This window comes from Capsicum annuum, chromosome 4 (genome assembly GCF_002878395.1).
Source record: "Capsicum annuum cultivar UCD-10X-F1 chromosome 4, UCD10Xv1.1, whole genome shotgun sequence".
NCBI classification, from domain to species: Eukaryota; Viridiplantae; Streptophyta; class Magnoliopsida; order Solanales; family Solanaceae; genus Capsicum; species Capsicum annuum.
The window spans coordinates 227,928,777-227,948,564 of NC_061114.1; the positions used below are offsets into that span (position 1 = coordinate 227,928,777).

The 19,788-nt window shown below is 33.7% G+C and overlaps 3 protein-coding genes and 1 non-coding gene across 5 annotated transcripts; 1 reads left to right on the top strand and 3 right to left on the bottom strand.

Annotated features, from left to right (window-relative positions):
- Positions 1 to 1,707: 1,707 nt before the first annotated feature.
- LOC107867000 (putative S-adenosyl-L-methionine-dependent methyltransferase MSMEG_0095/MSMEI_0092) lies at positions 1,708 to 4,896 on the top strand. Its single transcript, XM_016713073.2, has 2 exons — positions 1,708 to 3,207; positions 4,003 to 4,896. The coding sequence occupies exons 1-2, from the start codon at positions 2,667 to 2,669 to the stop codon at positions 4,632 to 4,634; spliced, it is 1,173 nt and encodes a 390-aa protein (XP_016568559.1). The 5' UTR covers positions 1,708 to 2,666; the 3' UTR covers positions 4,635 to 4,896.
- On the bottom strand, positions 4,777 to 9,232 carry LOC107867001. Of its 2 annotated transcripts, none has more exons than XM_047411335.1 (6): positions 8,746 to 9,007; positions 8,437 to 8,544; positions 8,219 to 8,349; positions 7,497 to 7,597; positions 6,992 to 7,051; positions 4,777 to 5,790 (listed from the first exon to the last, which is right to left on the bottom strand). In XM_047411335.1, exons 1-6 carry the CDS (start codon positions 8,945 to 8,947, stop codon positions 5,784 to 5,786), a joined length of 609 nt encoding a protein of 202 aa, XP_047267291.1. In that variant the 5' UTR covers positions 8,948 to 9,007; the 3' UTR covers positions 4,777 to 5,783. The 2 variants fall into 2 exon arrangements, with proteins under 2 accessions (XP_047267291.1, XP_016568561.1); XM_016713075.2 differs by lacking the exon at positions 4,777 to 5,790 and adding an exon at positions 6,455 to 6,816 and having other exon boundaries at positions 8,746 to 9,232.
- A 3,578-nt stretch (positions 9,233 to 12,810) lies between these two features.
- TRNAA-UGC lies at positions 12,811 to 12,883 on the bottom strand. The gene has a single exon. It is a non-coding gene; the product is annotated as a tRNA-Ala (tRNA).
- Positions 12,884 to 13,419: 536 nt separating this feature from the next.
- On the bottom strand, positions 13,420 to 15,267 carry LOC107869417 (reticuline oxidase). Its single transcript, XM_016715959.2, has one exon. The coding sequence runs from the start codon at positions 15,166 to 15,168 to the stop codon at positions 13,534 to 13,536; it is 1,635 nt and encodes a 544-aa protein (XP_016571445.2). The 5' UTR covers positions 15,169 to 15,267; the 3' UTR covers positions 13,420 to 13,533.
- Between the last annotated feature and the right edge of the window lie 4,521 nt (positions 15,268 to 19,788).

Genomic DNA, 19,788 nt, shown 5'->3' on the forward strand with positions numbered 1-19,788 from the left:
TAAGAAAAAAAGACAGTCCAGTCCATTAAAGTTATCACTGGTGTTCAGGGGAGAACTTCTCTATAACGGTTTATTGTATGTAATTTTATCTTACATTTTCTGATAGACAGGGCCCCTCCATAAGGGTTTATTGTATGTAACTTTGCCTTACATTTTTTATCAGAGGCCGTTTCTAAGATTTAAATCCGTGACCTCCTGATCACATGACAACATAAATTTGAAGTGATGAGAATGGAAGTTAATTAACCATAATTAAATGTTAATAGTTGACCCTTGATGGTTTAGTACACTCTTTGAGAAAAAAATTATTAGAGGTCTTTTAATTGAATAAATTTATAAAGCTAGGCACCTCATCTCTCTTTTTTATCCGACTATTTCTATAGAGATTTTCTTTGTAATCATTTCAATAAATTGATTCTTGAAAATAGTCTAAATACAGGTACTGAGGTTTTTGAGATTAGCAATTCGCCTTCTCTGAATCGTGTATTGAGAATATTCCATCCCTGGTGGGATGGTATCATAGAGGGAATGAAGCAGGGGGTGAGCTTTGAGAACTATTTCCCAAGGCTGTATAAGAATAGTTGTGTGGCATTTGCATTTCGCTTTCTGCCTGGCAAAAAAAACTTTCTACGAAAAAAACTAACATATTTGAACCTATAATTAGAAAAGCTTATCCGTATTAGTAGTAAGCAATCTTTCTTTCTCGCCTTTTTTTTTTTTTCCAGACAAAGGTCTAATAGAATTACACTTTCTTAGTATATTTTCTTTCATTACCAATCTGTCATTTTACGGCACGAAGTTATCTTTCGCTAATTGGTAACTTCGTGCTAGTTAACCTTTCGCTAGTAGTAAGCACTCCCCTAGCTTTGATCTAATGAGCTTTCTTTATGTTGAGTTAATTTACCCGGCGGATTCATCTAGATGCCTAGTAAAGTTTTACCAAATTAGCCTTATTAAACTTAAGGATATACGTTTTGTTTGGTCATTTAATGATAGAGATATTATTGGAAAAACATAATAATATTCTCTTTTTCATAAAATTGACAACTAAATTGAAACAAATATTTTAAAAAAGAAGATCAACTATTTTAAAGTATAAACATAGTATTATACATTTATTTAGTTGATGTAAACACTAAATTTTCGTGTGTCTAACATATTATAAATTTATTTGTTACCATGTACCAGGAACTCTTCATATGTGCTTTACGCCAAAAAATTGTCCACTTTATACGTTACAAAATTATTTTATCCTTCCTCATTTTAATTTATTTAATATTTGACTTGATAGGAAGTTTAGGAAAAAAGAAAAACTTGCGAAATACTATTTAAAATTTATAAGTACGTTACATGCGAAGAACAAATGTTCAACTGCTGCATCTAGTAAGTAGAGACATATATTTGTTTGTTCCTAATATCATTAGCAACATTCAAGTGCAAAATTTAGCAAATAAATCGACAAAAGCCGACTTTATTGTTTTGATTTGATTCTTGTGTTTGAAAAATCAACTTAATTGATTTGATCATCTTTTTGGCAAAAACTAACTCTATTACTCTAACAAGAACCATGTTGGTGAGAGTTAGTATCAGAATATCCCGTGGAATTAATCGAGGCGTGCAAAATGGATTAGAATGTGGCTATATAGTATATAGGGCCTAGTATATATGTATATTGAACTATCATCGTTTTCCGTCCATGTCATTTTTTTTTTTTGTGTGTGTGTATTTACAATTGAGTGTAGTTATAAAAATATGAGGTCATGGAAGGAGTGCATATCCTGTCAATGCAAATGTTAACTTATCATAACGTGCACATGTTATTCACAAAAAGGACCAAGTACATTCATAAGGTTCCAAGAACCTTATCCAAGTAAAAAATCCAACACCCAACAATGGAGCTATCTCACCATGTACAAAAAATCAATTTTCCCATATGGCAACCAAAGCCAACAAATGAGTACTTGCTCATACGTTAGAAAAAAAAAAGATTGGACCACAACTTCTCTCTAACAGACCACATGTGGTGGATAACCTCAAGTGGAAATGAAATGCCACTGTACCTACTTTTTAGGCCTATGCTTAATATTAATGTATATGTTTAAGACACGACATATAATAAATGTATGGTTTGATATATAATTGAGTCATGATTAATGTAGTGGATGTGTCTCTGCCAGTTGTTGAGATCTGCCTCCCCATGGGCCATGATGATTGTGTGGGGTGTGCAAACAAAATATCACATTGAACGTTGGTAAGAAAGATGTGGATTGTCTTGGCCCAAAAATTGGCACCAAAACCAATGGTTCGATGAGACGAGCATAGAGATATGGAGTGATGGTGTGAAAAAGGTTGGCTTACTGCCTTTACCTGTTTGTTAACTGATTTACTGTCTTCACTCACTCTAGATGATAATACAGAAAATAAGCTACATACAAATATCACATCATCATCATGTTAAAAGTATCTTTGAGTTGTCTCATCCCAACATGGGGTTCTTTTTATGCTACTTTTGATAAAAACGGAGAATCCGACACGCACTCGTCGACATTTTTTGAAGAGTCCATGCAACATAGCTAAAGAGTAGTAGGCAAAAGGGATGAAAAATTGATGGGAGTCGTGGCCTGCTTCATTACCTTCCTTTACTTTAACACACAGAATAGCTGGATATGATTGAACAACTTTTCTGGGACATTGGTTGTGTGTGGCTGTCTTTCCTTATCCTAAATAACAATTCTTTTTCCTTCTCAACAGTACTCTTTATTTCTGTTGTATATATTGCATGGCTTATCCTTTCTACTTCTTCTCTTTCTATTAGTAGTCACCAAAAATCAGCAATAATAATGGCTAATCAAGAAAATGGTAGCTTGCCAAATTTTATACTACCTGATTCTTTGTACACTGAAACCATCAGAGAAGTTCATTCGGCTGTTGAACATGATTGGGATTCTTTGAGACAATCGGCATGTCAAACTGCAGCAGGAAGGGCATTGTGGAAACATGTGATCCATGATCCACTAGCAGAGTTCCTTGCAGGGGAGACATACCTGAAGAAATTGTACGAGAAGATTAAGAAAGATGTCCTCAATAATGCTAGAGAAATTTCTGGAGTTATCATTGCTGTTAGGACACTATGGTTTGATAAAAGAATTGAAGCAGCACTTACTTCTTTTGATGGCGGAGGAGCACAAGTCGTCATTCTTGGAGCAGGTAATTGATGTTCCAACATGATCTCTCCCGCTGTATATATCCTGTGACATTAAAACATATGTATACTTCTAGCAACTTAATGACAATTGACTAGTTTATCTTTGGTAATTAGTAGTCCGTGTCTTTCAACACTGCCTTGTAACATCAAATTGGTAGAGATAGTAAAGGCTTTAAACAATCGCATCCCTAAACTCAAATAAACTTACAAATCGAATTGTGACAATATAATGATATCACTTATGCAAGAAATCTTGCATATGCCACTGTTAGTAGCCAGTCCCTGAACTGATCAAATGTCCACTCACCCGATTCTGCGACACCAACTAGTTTGGAACTGAGGCGTAGTTATTTTTATATGCTGCAGAAGTTTTCATCCTTCTAGATCCATATGCCAAACTAAACATTACCAGGATGCAACAATATACCAGCTCTAAATCCCCAAAATACTGGTGCCATCAACTGCGCAATGCTAAACTTGTCCAATGACATGTGGTCTTTCAGTTAATAGTCATTCCATTTAGAAGCAACTATTGACTATGTTTTTCCCCAATTCTAGAAAACAGGAGTAGGTAGTTTGACACATTCATCAAAGTATGATAAACAGAATGTAATTTAATTCCTTTGAGTTATGGTCTCAATATGGAAATTGAATACTGAATGGACGTACATTGTCCACCACAAGAGAATCCGCATGTTTGACCTAGCATTTTCATAGCTCAGTCCTCGGAAGCACTTCAATTGCATTGAGAAAAAAATGTTACAGGGCAAACTAAGGATGTCTGTTCTTTTCTGCAGGTATGGATACAAGGGCATATCGCTTGAGTTGCTTAAAAGACAGTAACATTTTTGAGGTTGATTTTCCAGAGGTCTTGCAGATGAAAACCGCTATTATAGAGGCAGCAACAGAAACAACAGATGAACAAAAGCACCAATTGATGATAGCAAAATCATTGAACAGAGTGGCAGCTGACTTGAGAGAAAAGGACTGGCTTGAAAAGCTTCAAGAATCAGGCTTAAAACTAAATAAGAAAACAGTGTGGGTATTAGAGGGCATTCTCTATTATCTCTCTCACTCAAATGCAATGGACGTACTGAAGATTATCGCAAATAACTGTACCTCTGCTCATACAGTACTCTTAGCGGACTTCATGAACAAGCAATCAACCACAATGTCCAGCTCAAATTTCCATTTCTATAGCGACTATCCAGATCAGTTACTGCCATCACTAGGATTTTCTGATGTTGAACTTTCTCAAATCGGTGATCCAGATGCACATTTCGGGTTATTGCATGACCCACTAAATTTGTTCAACAAGTTGCGCAACTTGCCCAGGTCACTTCAAACTCACCCAGACGATGGAACACCGTGTTGTAGGTTGTATTTGCTCAAGGCTTCTGGAGAACCACCAAACCAGACTATGTTGTGAATATTATAAGAATGGTTCACCAACAAAGTCTAACTTGCTGTTAGAGCTTAGAGGAACCCCTCATTGATTGTTACTGTCATCGTACCACATTGGTTATAGTGGCAACAATGTCATTTAAGCTATGACTAGTATACTTTTTATCTTTTCAAGATCTAGGTAATTCTTGAACAAGTTCATCATGTTTCAGCCCCCATCATTCTCCCTCCTACTTTTAACTTTTGCAAGAGTTAAAAAGAGACAATATAGTACTATTTTACCTTCTCGTAGAGCTTACCATATTTTCTCCCAATCACAAAGCAAGTTTCTTATATATCCGGTAAAAGCAATATCCTTATATGAATTAATGCTGAATCCCTTTTTTCGGATACTTTCAAATCTCACACAACAAAAAGAGTCAGAGTGACCAGAAGCAGGCATGAAAAACTAAAGAGATCCATACTATTTGGGGTTACTTGCCCTTTTCACACTTACAAACAAAGGCAAGTTCACTTATTCTTTTTTTGCCTACCAATGGTAAAGGACGACTTATCTCTAACCCAAACCCCCTATGATTGCTTTCACTCAAAGAGATTAACTTGAGCCCGTAAGTACTAGATTTGATAAAGGAATGGAGGTGCTGAGATATATAGTATTAGAAACATAATCTAAATAATATAATTAAAACCTGCTTTCTGAAAGCACTTGTTATAGAAGGACTTGATTAAACAACTCATACAAGAATTATCACAGACCTTGTTCCTTCATATGCTTCTAAGGCTTGAATTATGTACAAAACAAAAAATAAAAGCATCAAGTTGTGTGGTATGCTATGTTGCTTGAATCCCCCAAAATGTTGTTGCAACCGTGTCAAATCCTCCAAAAATGGTGTCAGGCACGACAGCACTTTTGGAGGATCTAAGTAATACAGGCGGTATGGCCAAATGGTGACAAAGAAACAGAGAGGTTTCATAAGAGTAAACTATTGCCTGCATGCAAAGAGTGTTCTTTGCATAGTATGGAACCTATCAGCTACTATCATACTTGAATCCAAGACTATTGCAGTATAGTTAGAACTGGAAACGCTTAAAACTGCAGCCAGAAGCCAGTTAGCAATTCCAATTCTTTGTAGTATTGCTAGAGGTTCTGTATCATCCTGTTAGAGGTGGCAAGTTACATACTGTTGCAAATACAGTTGAAAAGCAGTTAGCCATCCCTGATGCTAGACGAGTATCTCATACGAGTCAGATTCAATTGGAAAATTTGAAAACCCATGTGAAAAGTGGATATAGTTCCATTAATCCAGCTAAGAGATTCAACATATAGCTAATGACTTACTAGTATAGAGTACATCTCCAAAGTGTGGCTATTGTCAAGTAGAACAAGAACTCTGCATTTCTAGGTGTTAACTCGACATGCATATAGCTAGTTACTACAGATTTTACCTCTGAACCACCCCACGCGGACATTGACATTGAAATGTCATATCAGAGCAGCAGACAGAAAAAAGAGATTCGAGCACACGGTTTAAGCATACTCCAATCTCTCAGCACTTACATCTTGACAGGCATACATTCCTAAGTTCTGATTCCATCTTCCTCTCCTTCAAGAGAGAAAGTTACTAACACAAAACCATTACCATATCGACTACTTAACTGTATAATGAGGAAATAACTATATAAACTGAGAGTCCACTATACCAAGTCAAATGGGCAGAATATCTTAGAAGTCGGAAGGTTAACTGTAAAGTTGATAAAGGTTATGTAACTAGTGGAGCAAAGAGCATCAAACTTGTAATACCATCAATTCATCAGATTTTAAGCAATTCTTCACATAGAAAAAAATAAGCAAAAGCATCACCTCCATGCATTAGAATTCTTTTGTTTGTGATTTCAATGGAAGTAAAGATAGATCTGCTAACTATAACTAATAGCGACTGAAGTAAAGTGAAGTTAACAGGAGAAAATCAAAACAATGAAAGAATAATACTGAACATTAAGTGGATGATACAACCTATTGCGGTTTTTCTTTTTGCCGCCCCAAAACTAAAGGAGAAAAGCATCTGCCAAATAGGCAAATGCAGAATTCATCGTGTCCCTTCTTTAACTTGAATAAGGATTATCAAACTTCAAGGCATTCTTTGATGCCTTGCTCAAAGTTGTCCAGACAAGTTACTGTATCCATGACAGCATTTGCAACCTTTTGTCTGTACAAAAATATAGCATGTTCATGCCATAAGACAGGGGATGAATCAAGCATGAAATATCTAACTCATGATCATGTTTGCCAGTCAATATAAAATGGAAAATTTTACTCCAAAGAAATCAACACGAGTTTTGAGAAGAGTACAAATAGAGATGGTTGCAAATCACTAATCATACCTATTAGAAGCAACCTGCACATCAATTTCATTTGCCATGTCACTTAGAGAAGAAAAAGACCTGCAACCATAAAATAAACAGAAAATATTGTGTCAAAATTTCTGTAATCTCTCCAACACACATGTACAGACGTCATGGTGATGACTCAAGACTGACTTTTAACGTCTGCAGAGCACGTTAATATGGCAAAGATGCAGTGAATGCACAGACTTCCCATATCCTTACAGAAACTAAATCAGCAACTAGTAAGGATAGCCCCATGGTAACACTTGTAATTTCCCAACCCAGATTCTTTAGCTGCCAGCTGGTACTGAAAATAAGATGAGCTGCTTCCGGATGTGGCACAAACCAAACTACTATTTCAATTTACAAGAACAAATTCTAGAAAATATGCTAATAAGCAGCGAACACAATTTCCACCTTAGTACAGAGATCAACCCACTTCTTTAAGTGTTTATCATTCGACATACAAGATAAATAGGTCACAATAAGTTTAACAGGTTACCTTATGAGATCAGTAAGCTTGGTTTCAGCTGCTAACTTTACCGGATCCTTGTCAGCAAGCAAAGAAGAAGCATTTTTCACAACCAACCGGAAAGTGCAGACCTGAGAATTACGAATTTTGCGGATGAGCCACAAACAACATACAACCCATACAACATAGGCCAAAAAGATATATGAACCCAAAAATAGTGTGGATCAATAATCACTCTTTTTCGCATAATATTTACTTTGTTTCCACAGCTTCTCGTCTCCCTATCTACAATGTCACGCTAAAAAATTGCATTACCATACAACACAATCTAGAATAGAGACTTACTATGTTTCTTTTTCACGTAACAGAAACAACTAACATGTCCAACCACTTATGCACTTCAATCAATCGTTGGATTATTTTCACATCATCCATCAACCTACCGCGTCCTTCTTAATTAATTCAGTGCGGGCTATGTTTGGCAAAACTCTCAATACGCGAAGTCAAACCACTAGTTCACTTAGCTTAGAAATAAGTACTTTAGCAATTTAACACAAATTACTACTCCCTGATTAAATATGATTACGAACTCCATCAAAATCAATAACAACAAACCCAGTGTATTCCCACAAAGTGGGGTCTGGGGAGGGTAAGCGCAGTCCATACCGCTACCTCCGAAGAAGTAGACCATCAAAATCAACAAGAAGCTCGTAAATTTCAATTCAATCAAAAAGCAAAATCAGAGATCAAACCTCAACTCCCGAGTTCGATTGAAACTGAACAAACGAACTCCTCTCTGTAGGCACACAATCTCTTGCAGCAGATCTCAATAAGCTCTGAAATTCTTCCAGCTCCTTTTCACCAAATTCCGATTCATTTCTCGCTATCAAAATACAAATCAATTAATTTAAATCATCAATTACTCTAATATACGAAAAAAAAAAAGCAATTTTCAAAAGTATGTTAGTACTGATTATTAGATAAGCTGAACGGAGGATGTTTCTAGAAGCATCGATCGGCGCCAAAAGATACTTCGCCGTCTTCTTCTTCTGATCTCTTAGCCATTCTTTTGGTCCTGCTGATAACATTTTTTTGCAAAACCAAACAATTCAGTTAGAAATTACACTTAACTTCATTTTTTTCAGAAAAAAAAAAAAAAGCACCCTGTGCACGCCGGACCACGAAAGGTCTATTGTATGCAGCCTTATATTACATTTCTGTAAGAAATTGTTTCCACGGCTTGAACATATGAGCTCGAGACAAGTAACAAGTAAATTACAAATGCCGAAGGAGAGAGCGGAGGAAGGGAAAGTGAGAGGAGCAACAATGAGGGAGAGCAAAACGACGGCGTTTCTACGGCTGAATAGCTTTGTATCGAGCGGCGGCAGCGGCGGTGGTTGACTTTCGAATCGCGGTGGTTTTAATGGTGGAGGAAGTAGAGTGGTGGTGGAAGAGATAAGGAGGATATTTGGCGGAGTCATGGTGGTTGAAATGTAACGGTATTTTCCTTTTCCTAAAATATCATTACTTTAATACTAGATTTTTTTCACAAAATTATTTCTAAAAAAAAAGTGAAAATAATACTATTATTTGATCAAAAAAATAATATTTTATTTTAGTGAAAAATAATTTTAAAAAGGTGAAAATAAATATACTTTTTTTATTTCTATTTCTTTCACAAAATTAAAAAAATAACTTCAATTTATATTTACGGTCAAACACAACATCAACTTTAAAAATTATTATTTATATAATTAAACGGGATCTAAATAAGTTTATAAGGTAAGAAAATAGTTATGAAGATGGCGGGATTGAACTCCCATGTGCTACTAGGGAGGTAAGATTTGGGGATTCGAGTCAGGATAGAATTTTTAAAGTGAAAAGTTATATATATATATATATATATATATATATATATATATATATAAATGGTACAACTTTAGATATAAATATATTCTGAATTTTGATAAATAATACGCATATACTATCCGTCATACATTAAGTACAAATATACACTTATCGTTATTGAAAAGATATATATATATACTTTTCTCACTAACAACAAGACACGTGTCACAATCTTATTTATTTGGCCCTTTTTAATTTAATTTATCCCAACTCTATCCTAAAATAATTCTAATTTAACCCATAACACAATGCAAATAATAACTCAAACTTAATCCGGTCTAATAGAAAAAGAAAGAAAGAATGAACATACGTGAATAGAGATGCGTCTTGAAGGTTTTATTAGACCGGCTCGAGTTTAGATTATTATTTGGAGTGGTTTATGGGTTAAATTAGAATTATTTTCGAATAGAATGGGGATAAATTAAATTAAAAAAAGACAAATGAACAGGTTGTGACGTATGTCCTGACGTTTGTGAGAAAGGTATATATATACCTTTTTATTAACGGCAATGATATACTTGTACCTAAAGTATGTCGGAGGATATATTTGTACCATTTATCAAAGTTCAGAGATATATACGTACTTCATTAACGGAGGATACATCTATACCATTTATTAAAGTGCAGGGGTGTATATATACCTTTTCATTAACGGTAAGGGTATATTTGTAACTAAAGTATAACGGAGGTAATACCTGTATCATTTATTAAAGTTCAGAGGTATATACGTACCTTTTCCGTTTTTTAAAATAACTTTATAAGTATATGATATGTGGTTGCACGTAAGCAGCTTTTCACACTTTTTGATTTCTCATTCGGTGTTTGGTGTCCGATGCCTGCATTAGAGCCCCAACTAATAAGTAGTCTTTCACACTTTTTGGCTTCCCATCTGGTGTTCGGTGCCCGCATTGGAGCTCCGACTAATCCAGATCGCGCATAGCAAGGGCCATTTAGGTGGCAGCGCTGGTTTCCCATCCGGTGTCCGCATTGGAGCTCCGACTAATCCGGATCGCGTATTGCAGGGTCCATTAAGGTGGTTTCCCATCTGGTGTGCCCACATTGGAGCTCCAACTAATTCGGATCGCGCATTGGGGCCCATTAAGGTGATTTCTCATCTGTTGTGTCCGGATTGGAGCTCCGACTAATCCGGACTGCGCATTGCAGTACCCATTAAGGTGACAGCGCTGGTTTCCCATCTGATGTTCGGTGCTCGTATTGGAGTTCCGACTAACCCGGATCGCGCACCGAAGGACCCATTAAGGTGGCAGCGCTCCCAACAAAGTTTTTTCCATATTCAGGATCGATCCCTTGGAGTAGCCCCATACACAACATCACAACCCATGTTGGTAGCAGCCTTTCACACTTAAATCTTTCAACTATATCATACAACAAATTATATACTCCCTCCGTTTCGAATTAGTTGACCCTCTTTCTAAAAAATTTGTTTCAATTTACTAGTCCAACTTATTAAATCAAGACTATTTTACACAAATTCTCTCCATTCTACCCTTAATAGATATTAAATATAACTACACGTTTCAAAAATTTTTAAAATAACATTTATATTTTCAATACAAACTTTATGAAACTTTGACTTTTTTTCTTCTTTTCAAGGAGTACTGCTAGTATTCCTATAAGATTTTCAATCCATACATGCATATGCTACAATTATCCATGCTTAATTAATTATTGAGTCTTACAATATTAAGAAAGGTAAAAAGATAAAATATACTCCTAATCATGGGATTTCTTAATGGGTGTGCCAAGGTCGAAAGGGTCATCTAATTCAAAACGGAGGGAGTAAGTAATTTGATAAACGTTTGGTACACATTACATCAGTTCAATTAATTTCAAGGCAAAAATAAATAAATGATCTTAATAGAGAAGTAAATAGGAGCATATTCATAACAATGCCAATATTGCAACTAACAGTACTAGCAGAAAATAAAAATTTAAAACAAGTACAACTCCATGCACACTCACAAATATTCCATATGAACGCCAACCACTTTTCCCATGAAAACCAATAATCTTTCCTCTAGCTGCTGATGAACTAAAATAAGTTCCAATTTCAGTTCCATATTTTCCCTTATTTGTATAAAATGTAATTTGTCTTATCTTATCCATTGACCATCACTGGGCTATAAAATCCTTCAATTCCAATCAAGAACTCATTTTCACCATCAATAATTACCTGCACATACATGAAATCCACAAAAGAAGAATGAACGAATTACTCAGGATCAAAGATTAACTGCATCACGATACCAAATTAGGTTTATTAGATTTCTATTAGGTTTATTCTTTTTGAGAAGAAATGTTTTGCCAATAGTTTTATATTTTATTTAATATTAATTTTCATGTGTAGGTCAATTTGCCAAATTATATTAATAATATTATGTTTTTAATTTATATTGTGTCATCTGAATTATCGCCGTCTTGGTTTACAAACTTTATACGGAGTCATCTTGGTTTGCAAACTTTAAATTTCTGCACGATGCCTTCGAACCAAACACCCCGAACAATGCATGAATACATGATAACGCATGATTTGTTCACCTCGAACATAGCGTAGTGCATGGAATTTTATTAAAAGAAAATTAAAGAGATGTAAGCAACAATAGATTCATTTTTACATTGGTATTTCAATAATATTATTTTGAAATGAAAAACAAGAGAACCAAAGCAAAATTATTAAACAGATTGCAATGGAAAAAGGAAAAGAGAAGTACTTAGGGTACGTAGCATTTTGGTTAATTATCTGTAGTTTGCTTCACCAAATATAATGTGTACCAGAGTGAAGAAAAAAAATACTTGAGTGTATATATAATGCACGCACATGAATGAACGTGGGAGATAAAAATGATAACAGGGCAACTGTAAAGCCAAAGGTTTCTATTGAAAATAGAGCTATGGAGACGAAGAGTTTTATACTATATATGAATAAAGCAATAATCATTGAATTAATTAACATTATGATCAGATTATTAAACCAAGCTGGCTGCTTGTACTGCTTCAAAATATATTACTCCCTCCGTTCATTTTTATTTGTTTCTCGAGGTTAAGCTGCATGAACTTTGAACAACATTTTAAGATATATTTTTCATCATATTACTATGAGAAGGATTGAAGCTTATAACATTTTTCATATAGTTTTCAACTATGTGCATTTTAAATTTAAAATATTGAATATTAAATTGATCTAAGTCAATTAGCGTTAACTTTGAAATTTAGTCAAACCAAAAGCGCACGGAGGGAGTACAATATATATAATCTTATTATGAAAAAATACATCTTATGTGGAAAACTATACAAAAAATGTCATGCATTTAACTCCTTAAGAAAAGAGAGGGAAAAATGGAGATGCGGGGGATCGAACCCCGTGCAAAAATGTCATGCATTTAACAACAACTCCTTAAGAAAAGAGAGGGAAAAATGGAGATGCGGGGGATCGAACCCCGTGCCTCTCGCATGCAAAGCGAGCGCTCTACCATTTGAGCTACATCCCCGTTGTTTGTGAGTGTTGATCATTCAAATAATGTACTAACTTCTAATATAGTAAGTAATTCATATTAATTTAACTTGGAAAAAAATTGAAAGTTTCTCTGCGTTGAAAAAAAAAAAAAAAAAAAGCCCAGTGCATTAAAGCTACCGCTATGTGCGTTGTTTGGGGAAGGGCCGCACCACAAGGGTGTATCGTACGCAGCTTTACCTTGCATGACAGTAATTTTACCAGTATACTCTCTCTAATAGCTTAAGATTTTAACTGATCAAAGACATTCAAACTTATAAGTATACGAACGTCTTGTGCTCAAATTTTATTGTCATTTGCCACTTGGAATCAAATTGAATTTTTACGTACTTGACCAATAAAAAACAATAATACATGCCCGTAAAAGAGTGATTGAAGATAAAACTTTTAGATGAGATCATGATTACACCCTTTACAATATAACTAGAAAATAAAAATTATTAAGTATTTCACTTCTAGCAAGAAATTAGAGACAATAAAGAAAGTAAAACTAGAATCTCCAAACATTTATAATTCACTGTTGTTTCGGGCAATTCATCTAGTATATAAATATACATTAACCTTGTTGATACAACCAAGAGAAAATTTAAGACAAACTTACCATATGTTGTACAACAATTTGTAAACTCACTGAGTACTCCAGAGCTCTTGCATTTTGGTGAACATAGGAGGGATGCCCTGTTGATGTCGAAAAACATTTAGTGGATCGATTGTTGTTTTAGCCTTAACCAACCTATCGTAGTTATTCAAGAAATATTTTTGGCCCCAGACTCGAGCTCTCTCCACTGCATCACGATCAGCAGTAGTATTTAGCAGTAAGTAGTCCATTACTCCAAGGTCTAGATCCATGTAGTTGACATACGCTGCCCTAGGCGCGGTTGAAACAAAGGGTGCCATTGTATCGTAAAACTCCCTTATCCATTCTATGTACGCGTTGCTCTTGGCGATGCTGTTGTCTTCTGTTTTCCAGTCGACTAGATATTGAATTCCGAATAGGTTGCCCTTTCTATGAGGGAAAGCAATAGCGTTCTCGCTAATCCTCTCCATGGCTCCACCATAAGGGTCCAATATAATGTGTCCCTTGGGTTCCTTCTCGAGTACATCGAGTGTTGTCAGTATCCCATTCATTGAAATCGGGGTCTTGACAAAGTCCGACTTGGCTTTGAAGTATGATTTTTTATCAAAGTAGCGTTCTTTTAAACGCGAGACATTGGAAGAGCTATCTAAGTCGGAAAAGAAAAGTATGGACTCGATCCAACTCATTTCTTTGCAGTCATGTTTCAGAACGCGCAACTCTGGAAAGGCTTCATTCAAGGCGGAAATGGCTTGAGTTCTTGGACCTAGGTAAAATCCGTTGAACTGGGCATTCATTTCGCCAATTCCTCTACTGGCAACAGCAGCTGATCTAATGGAGACGGATAGGTAAAAGTCATCAACTAACTTTGGTGCAACGAATTGCCATTTGTGAACTAGTCGCGAGACAACACTTTTGGAACCAGGCCTAGAGACTACGAAACTTGTGAGAGTCTTGGGCACTTCGAGCAACCGGATTTTCCAGGCATATATGATTCCCCATATTCCGCCACCACCACCTCTGATAGCCCAAAAAACTTCCTCTCCCATGGATTCGCGGTCCAATATCCGTCCTTGTGCATCAACAAGAAGAGCGTCCACCACGTTATCAGCAGCAAGTCCATATTTTCTTGACAAAAATCCAAAACCACCCCCGGAAATATGCCCACCAACGCCCACAGTTGGACAAGAACCTGCTGCAAAGCCGCGGACATTGCTGGCTTGGGAAATGGCATAATAAGTCTGTCCAAGTGTTGCACCACCCTGCACCCAAGCCGTCCCTGAGCGCAAATCCAATGAAACACGGTCTAGTTGCATCAAGTCAATGACCACAAACGGTTCACCACTTCCCTCTAAGGAAACCGATGAAGTCCCTTCATAACTGTGTCCTCCGCACCTTACTCTTATCTCATACGAACCTTGTCTGCAACACACAACGCTGTGCACAAGCTGTTCTTTGCTCTCTGGCACGATAATGACCATTGGTTTAGGCATGAAGGACTCAGCAAATCGGAGATTCTGAATGGAGAAGTCGAGCAAATAGTTAAAGTAATCATCCCTTGTTCGATACACAGACACATTGTAATTGATTAAACACCTATCAAGACTTGTACTAGTCGTAGACAAAACAGGTACAAGAAGAGAAATGAATACGAAGCTGACCAAAACCATCATCGTATATCGTTTCATGTCAGCTTTTCGTATACTTCTTAACTGATATACACATCAGAAGATGATTTATACAAGGACGACAACAGTTTGAAGACAAAAAGATAGAAACAAAATCAGAAGGGCCGGCCTAATTAAGCAGTTTTAATTAAGGCATAGTGTATATGTTACATGAAAATGTATCATAACATGACAATATACAACTCCATTTTGCATAGTTAATAAGGAAAAGCGCCGGCCAAACAACAGCATACAACAATTATTACATATGTTAGAGTGGGTGAAAGTCGCATATTGGTTGAAGAATGGATTGATAGTCTGCTTGTATGAAATTGACGATCCTCTATTTATAAGCTAGACTTCGAGGTTGAGTTAGGTCTAGATTGTTACTTAACTATATTATTAGTATATCAAAAAAAAAAGTTAAGAAGCATTGATTGGAAGTATCCTAATATTAGCTACTTATTAAATTTGGTTAAAAAAAGTAATTATGTGCATTCTATTGAGGTTGAGTTAGTTCTGAATTGTTACTAAAATATTAGTATATAAAAAAAAAAAAAAGTTAAGAATCATTCATTGGAAGTATCCTAATATTAGCTACTTATTAAATTTGGTTAAAAGAAGTAATTATGTGCACATTTTTAAGGTTGAATTAGCTTCCAATTGTTACTAAAATATTCTTAGTATCTAAAAAGGACTAAAATATTATTAGTATCTAAAAAGAATAAGAATCATTTCTTAGAAGTATCCTAAAATTTTCTACTTATTAAATTTGGTCCCAAAAAAAAAAAAATTATGTACACCTTTATTACTTCATTCACTCCTTTTTAATTTCTTTTTGTTTTTAGATTCAAATGATACAATGTATTTCTTAATCAAATTGAGAAAAGAAAAATTGTAATTTATAGTAGTTTTCATATAATTTTTTAATATCTAAATTTAATTTTAAAAATTTAAATAAATTTAATTTAATTTAATTTATCTTTAAAATTTAGTTAAATTGACATACAAAAAATGAGGAAAACAATTTAAAAAGATTGGAGGGAGTACTAATAACTTTGTAAACTTTCCTGTGAGGTAAGTGGAAAAGAGATTGAAAATATTGAAGAAAATCATAAATAAAATATGTTTCTTTTTATTTTGTGTTGCTGGATTTTTCAAGATTAGTTAAACACACATGCCTAACACGTGAGTTTTTATTTATTTAAAACTAAATTTTAATAACTATTTATGCCGGTTAATTTTAAAATTTAAATATTAAGAAAATAATTAATTAAGAAATTTTTACCCTACAAAATCTAATTATTTATTAATCAAAGACTATTTGATATTGAAGAAAATTATAACAAAAGTTAAATTGATGGGTAGTATGGCGTACTTTAACTTTGATTTCTAGCAAAACAACTATCTTTCAAATTTACTATTTAAGTCTTTAAATTAAAGAAAAGATTATCACATGCTACATAATATATATATATATATATATATATATATATATATTTTGAAGTAGCTATCTGAATATCAAATATAACTCGTAACAATCTATCTTATAGGATATTCGATGATTCATTTAAGATCCAAAATTATAAAATACTTCAATATATCTTTACGTGTTAATTCTCATATTCTCTTAAAAGACATGATGTATTTCAGTAGTTTATATATGTAATGCATCTATGTTTCTTTATAGGTGTGAGTTCTCAACGATTATTAGCTTACAATCATGGCATTTAGTGTTTTTTTTTTTTTTTTAAAATGGCATCTAGATAACATTAATGGATGAAACTTTTTTTTGAGCAATCTAATTTTGAAACTTCACTAGAAAGTGCTCGCTAGTTTGTATAATTCAATTTTACTTAACTTTCTTGGGGTTATTGCCAATTGTGATTGTCAAGTAGCACCTTTGAAAAATTGCATAGCACAAGCTAAAAAAATGTAAAGAATATAATGACTTCTTTCATATAAGTATTAGGCAATTTCAATTCATTCAAATTATTCAAAGAGAAGTAATGAACTCCACTAAGCGAATTTCTATAATTGCGGTAAAAACAAACACTCTAAATGTCTAATTGCTTGTGGTTTGCAATCTCTAAAGTTTTATATTATTGTCACTTGCTTGTTTCCTTTTTCTTTTTGTTTTCAGTGTCAATAAGTATCATTCTTATAATCCTTTTATACACAACCAATTAAAAAATCTAGATCCAAATGATTAAAGTAATATGTCTCACGCTATAAAGTAACATTGTTGTAGAACATACTTTTATTCGACCACAATTTTCTTGTTTCGTCCATTTTTTTATTAGAAATTTTCAACTGAGAGAGAAAATGCAAAAAAATAATTAAAAAGGGAAAATTCATTGATAATTGTTGATTACTATGATTCATATATACTTTTAAAACTGTTAATTCAAAGAAATACAAAAAAAGACATAAAGGATGATGATAATAAATGCAAGAAGATGATTTGAATCAAAATAAGAAGGAACCGTAAAAGAAAAGAAACATTTTTTTCTTGTAAAATTTGATTGAAAATATTACCTAAATAGAATTATAGAAATAAATAAAATTTTAATTAATTTAGAAGTGTTAAATATTATGATTTCTTACCTAAACAAATAAGGGCTTTAATTAATTTTAAAATTCTAAATAATGTATAAAGAAAAAAAATATACAAAGTTGAAAGTACTACATACATGACTTAAAAAATGAGGAGTCCTAAAACCTATAACCAAATTCTAGTTGTTTTTAATGTCTTAAATTTTAGAAAATAATTAAATATTAATAATTTGAGAAAATAGTGAAGATAATTTTGTCTATTGGGGAGACTTTTAATGAATGACAAAATGTTCAAACACTTTTATATTTATAAGACTCTTGACACTTTCAATATTGTATAGATAAATCTTTGTTAGTTTTTCACTCCTAGTTTATTACAAGAAAAGCTTGTTGAATGCTGGAAGCTAGATACACCTTAATCGGTGTAATATCCGTAAAGGATAATCAATATGCATGCTTCAAGTTAGAGAATTTTCGTTATTTTCAAGAAGTATCATATCTTTGCATGATATCTGTATCATGTCCATCCTCGTTTGGTTTCCTGATTCATACTCCAGTTGGACCTAATAGTAAAAGATGTATTAGATTGAGTTAAAGTCGCTCATTGATTAAAGAATGCATCAGTAGTTTGCTTATATAGATGTGTACATTCCTCCTTTCATGATTTAGCTTATTGAGTTTTGATATTTTTTTTCCCAACACTTAAATTTGATTTTCTTTTAACAAAATGACAGTTGATATCTATGTGTTCTTTACTATCATGGAAGTTTGAATAATTAATTGCAGTTTGGATTAAAGTTTGGGCTAATTTCATAAAAGTAGCAATTGGTAATATGATTCTCTCTCTTTTAATTTTGAATAAGTTCCTTTGATGTTTTAACTTTTTGCTACTGGACAGATTCAAAAGACAATAATATTATCTTCATTAGAAGATATGATTCAAAATTTTGTTTATATTAAATCACATATTATTTGATATGATTTAATTAGCTGACTTAATTATTGAAAATCGAATAAAAAAAAAACGTAAGATCTATTAGAAAAATAATTTCCTCCTAAATAAACTCTTTAAACGATTACATTACACTGTGAATGTTATCGTGTATTATGGTATGAGAAGAAGGATATACAATTTATAGATATCCAAACTTTTTCGAATAACATAATATAAAAAATAATGATACTCCCTCCCTTCATTTTTAGTTGTTATGTATACTTAATTGATGTTCCCAAATATTTATCAATTTTACGAATCATGAGAGAATTAATATTTTCTATCAACTTTGGCCTTACATAAATTATTTTTGGATCGAAAAAAGTATAAATATATTCTCGATCTTTTATAAATGATGCGTATATATCCTCGATTATACTTTGGGTTCAAAGATACTTCTCTCATTAATGATCCTAGCCATTTACTCATTTTTATTTATTTTATTCTTAAATAATTAATTCACCCTAATTTACAACCCTCAACCCAACCCATTACCTCCCAACCCGACCCGATTCGAATTGATAAGTGTATATACGTACCAAATTATTAGTGATATGAGTATATTTATATTCAAGATTAGAGTTGTAACACCCCGTATTCAAGTACATGTATTGGCGTACTCAAGTACGTGTATTGGTCTTATTTATATGGAATTAATTTTTTATTTTATTTATACCGGAATTTGCCCGTCGATGGTTTCATACAAAGGTTATTGAATAATCTTTCCAACGATATAAAGATTTCCAAAAACGGATAAGTTTCGGATATAATCGAGCACGTTCGAAACTATAAAACGGTGGCCGGGATATGGTGAATAGTAAATGTGCAGGAAATTTCCTGCACACAAACTACTGAGGCCTGCCAGTTTTTTGGGTCAACTTTGAACGCTCATAACTCCCTTAATATAATGAACTGGGAGAGATACGGCCTATCAAAAGAAATATCTTTGAGTCTTCTTTCTAATGCAATTGGTTTCATCCAAATCCAACGTATGAGTAAGGAGTTATACTCGTTTTACTTTAGCCTCTCAAAACAGATTTTTAGGGTCAACTTCAAACAATCATAACTCCTTGTACAGGACGAACTGGGTG

What these genes read in the sequence shown, in the direction of transcription:
- LOC107867000 (XM_016713073.2), top strand. Translation starts at nt 2,667, where the DNA reads ATGATTGAACAACTTTTCTGGGACATTGGTTGTGTGTGGCTGTCTTTC. An exon ending in AGTCGTCATTCTTGGAGCAG is followed by an intron (nt 3,208 to 4,002) that starts GTAATTGATGTT and finishes TCTTTTCTGCAG; the next exon opens with GTATGGATACAAGGGCATAT.
- LOC107867001 (XM_016713075.2), bottom strand. Translation starts at nt 8,947, where the DNA reads ATGACTCCGCCAAATATCCTCCTTATCTCTTCCACCACCACTCTACTT. An exon ending in CGCTCTCTCCTTCGGCATTT is followed by an intron (nt 8,545 to 8,745) that starts GTAATTTACTTG and finishes AAATGTTATCAG; the next exon opens with CAGGACCAAAAGAATGGCTA. An exon ending in GTGCAGGTTGCTTCTAATAG is followed by an intron (nt 6,817 to 6,991) that starts GTATGATTAGTG and finishes ATTTTTGTACAG; the next exon opens with ACAAAAGGTTGCAAATGCTG.
- LOC107869417 (XM_016715959.2), bottom strand. Translation starts at nt 15,168, where the DNA reads ATGAAACGATATACGATGATGGTTTTGGTCAGCTTCGTATTCATTTCT.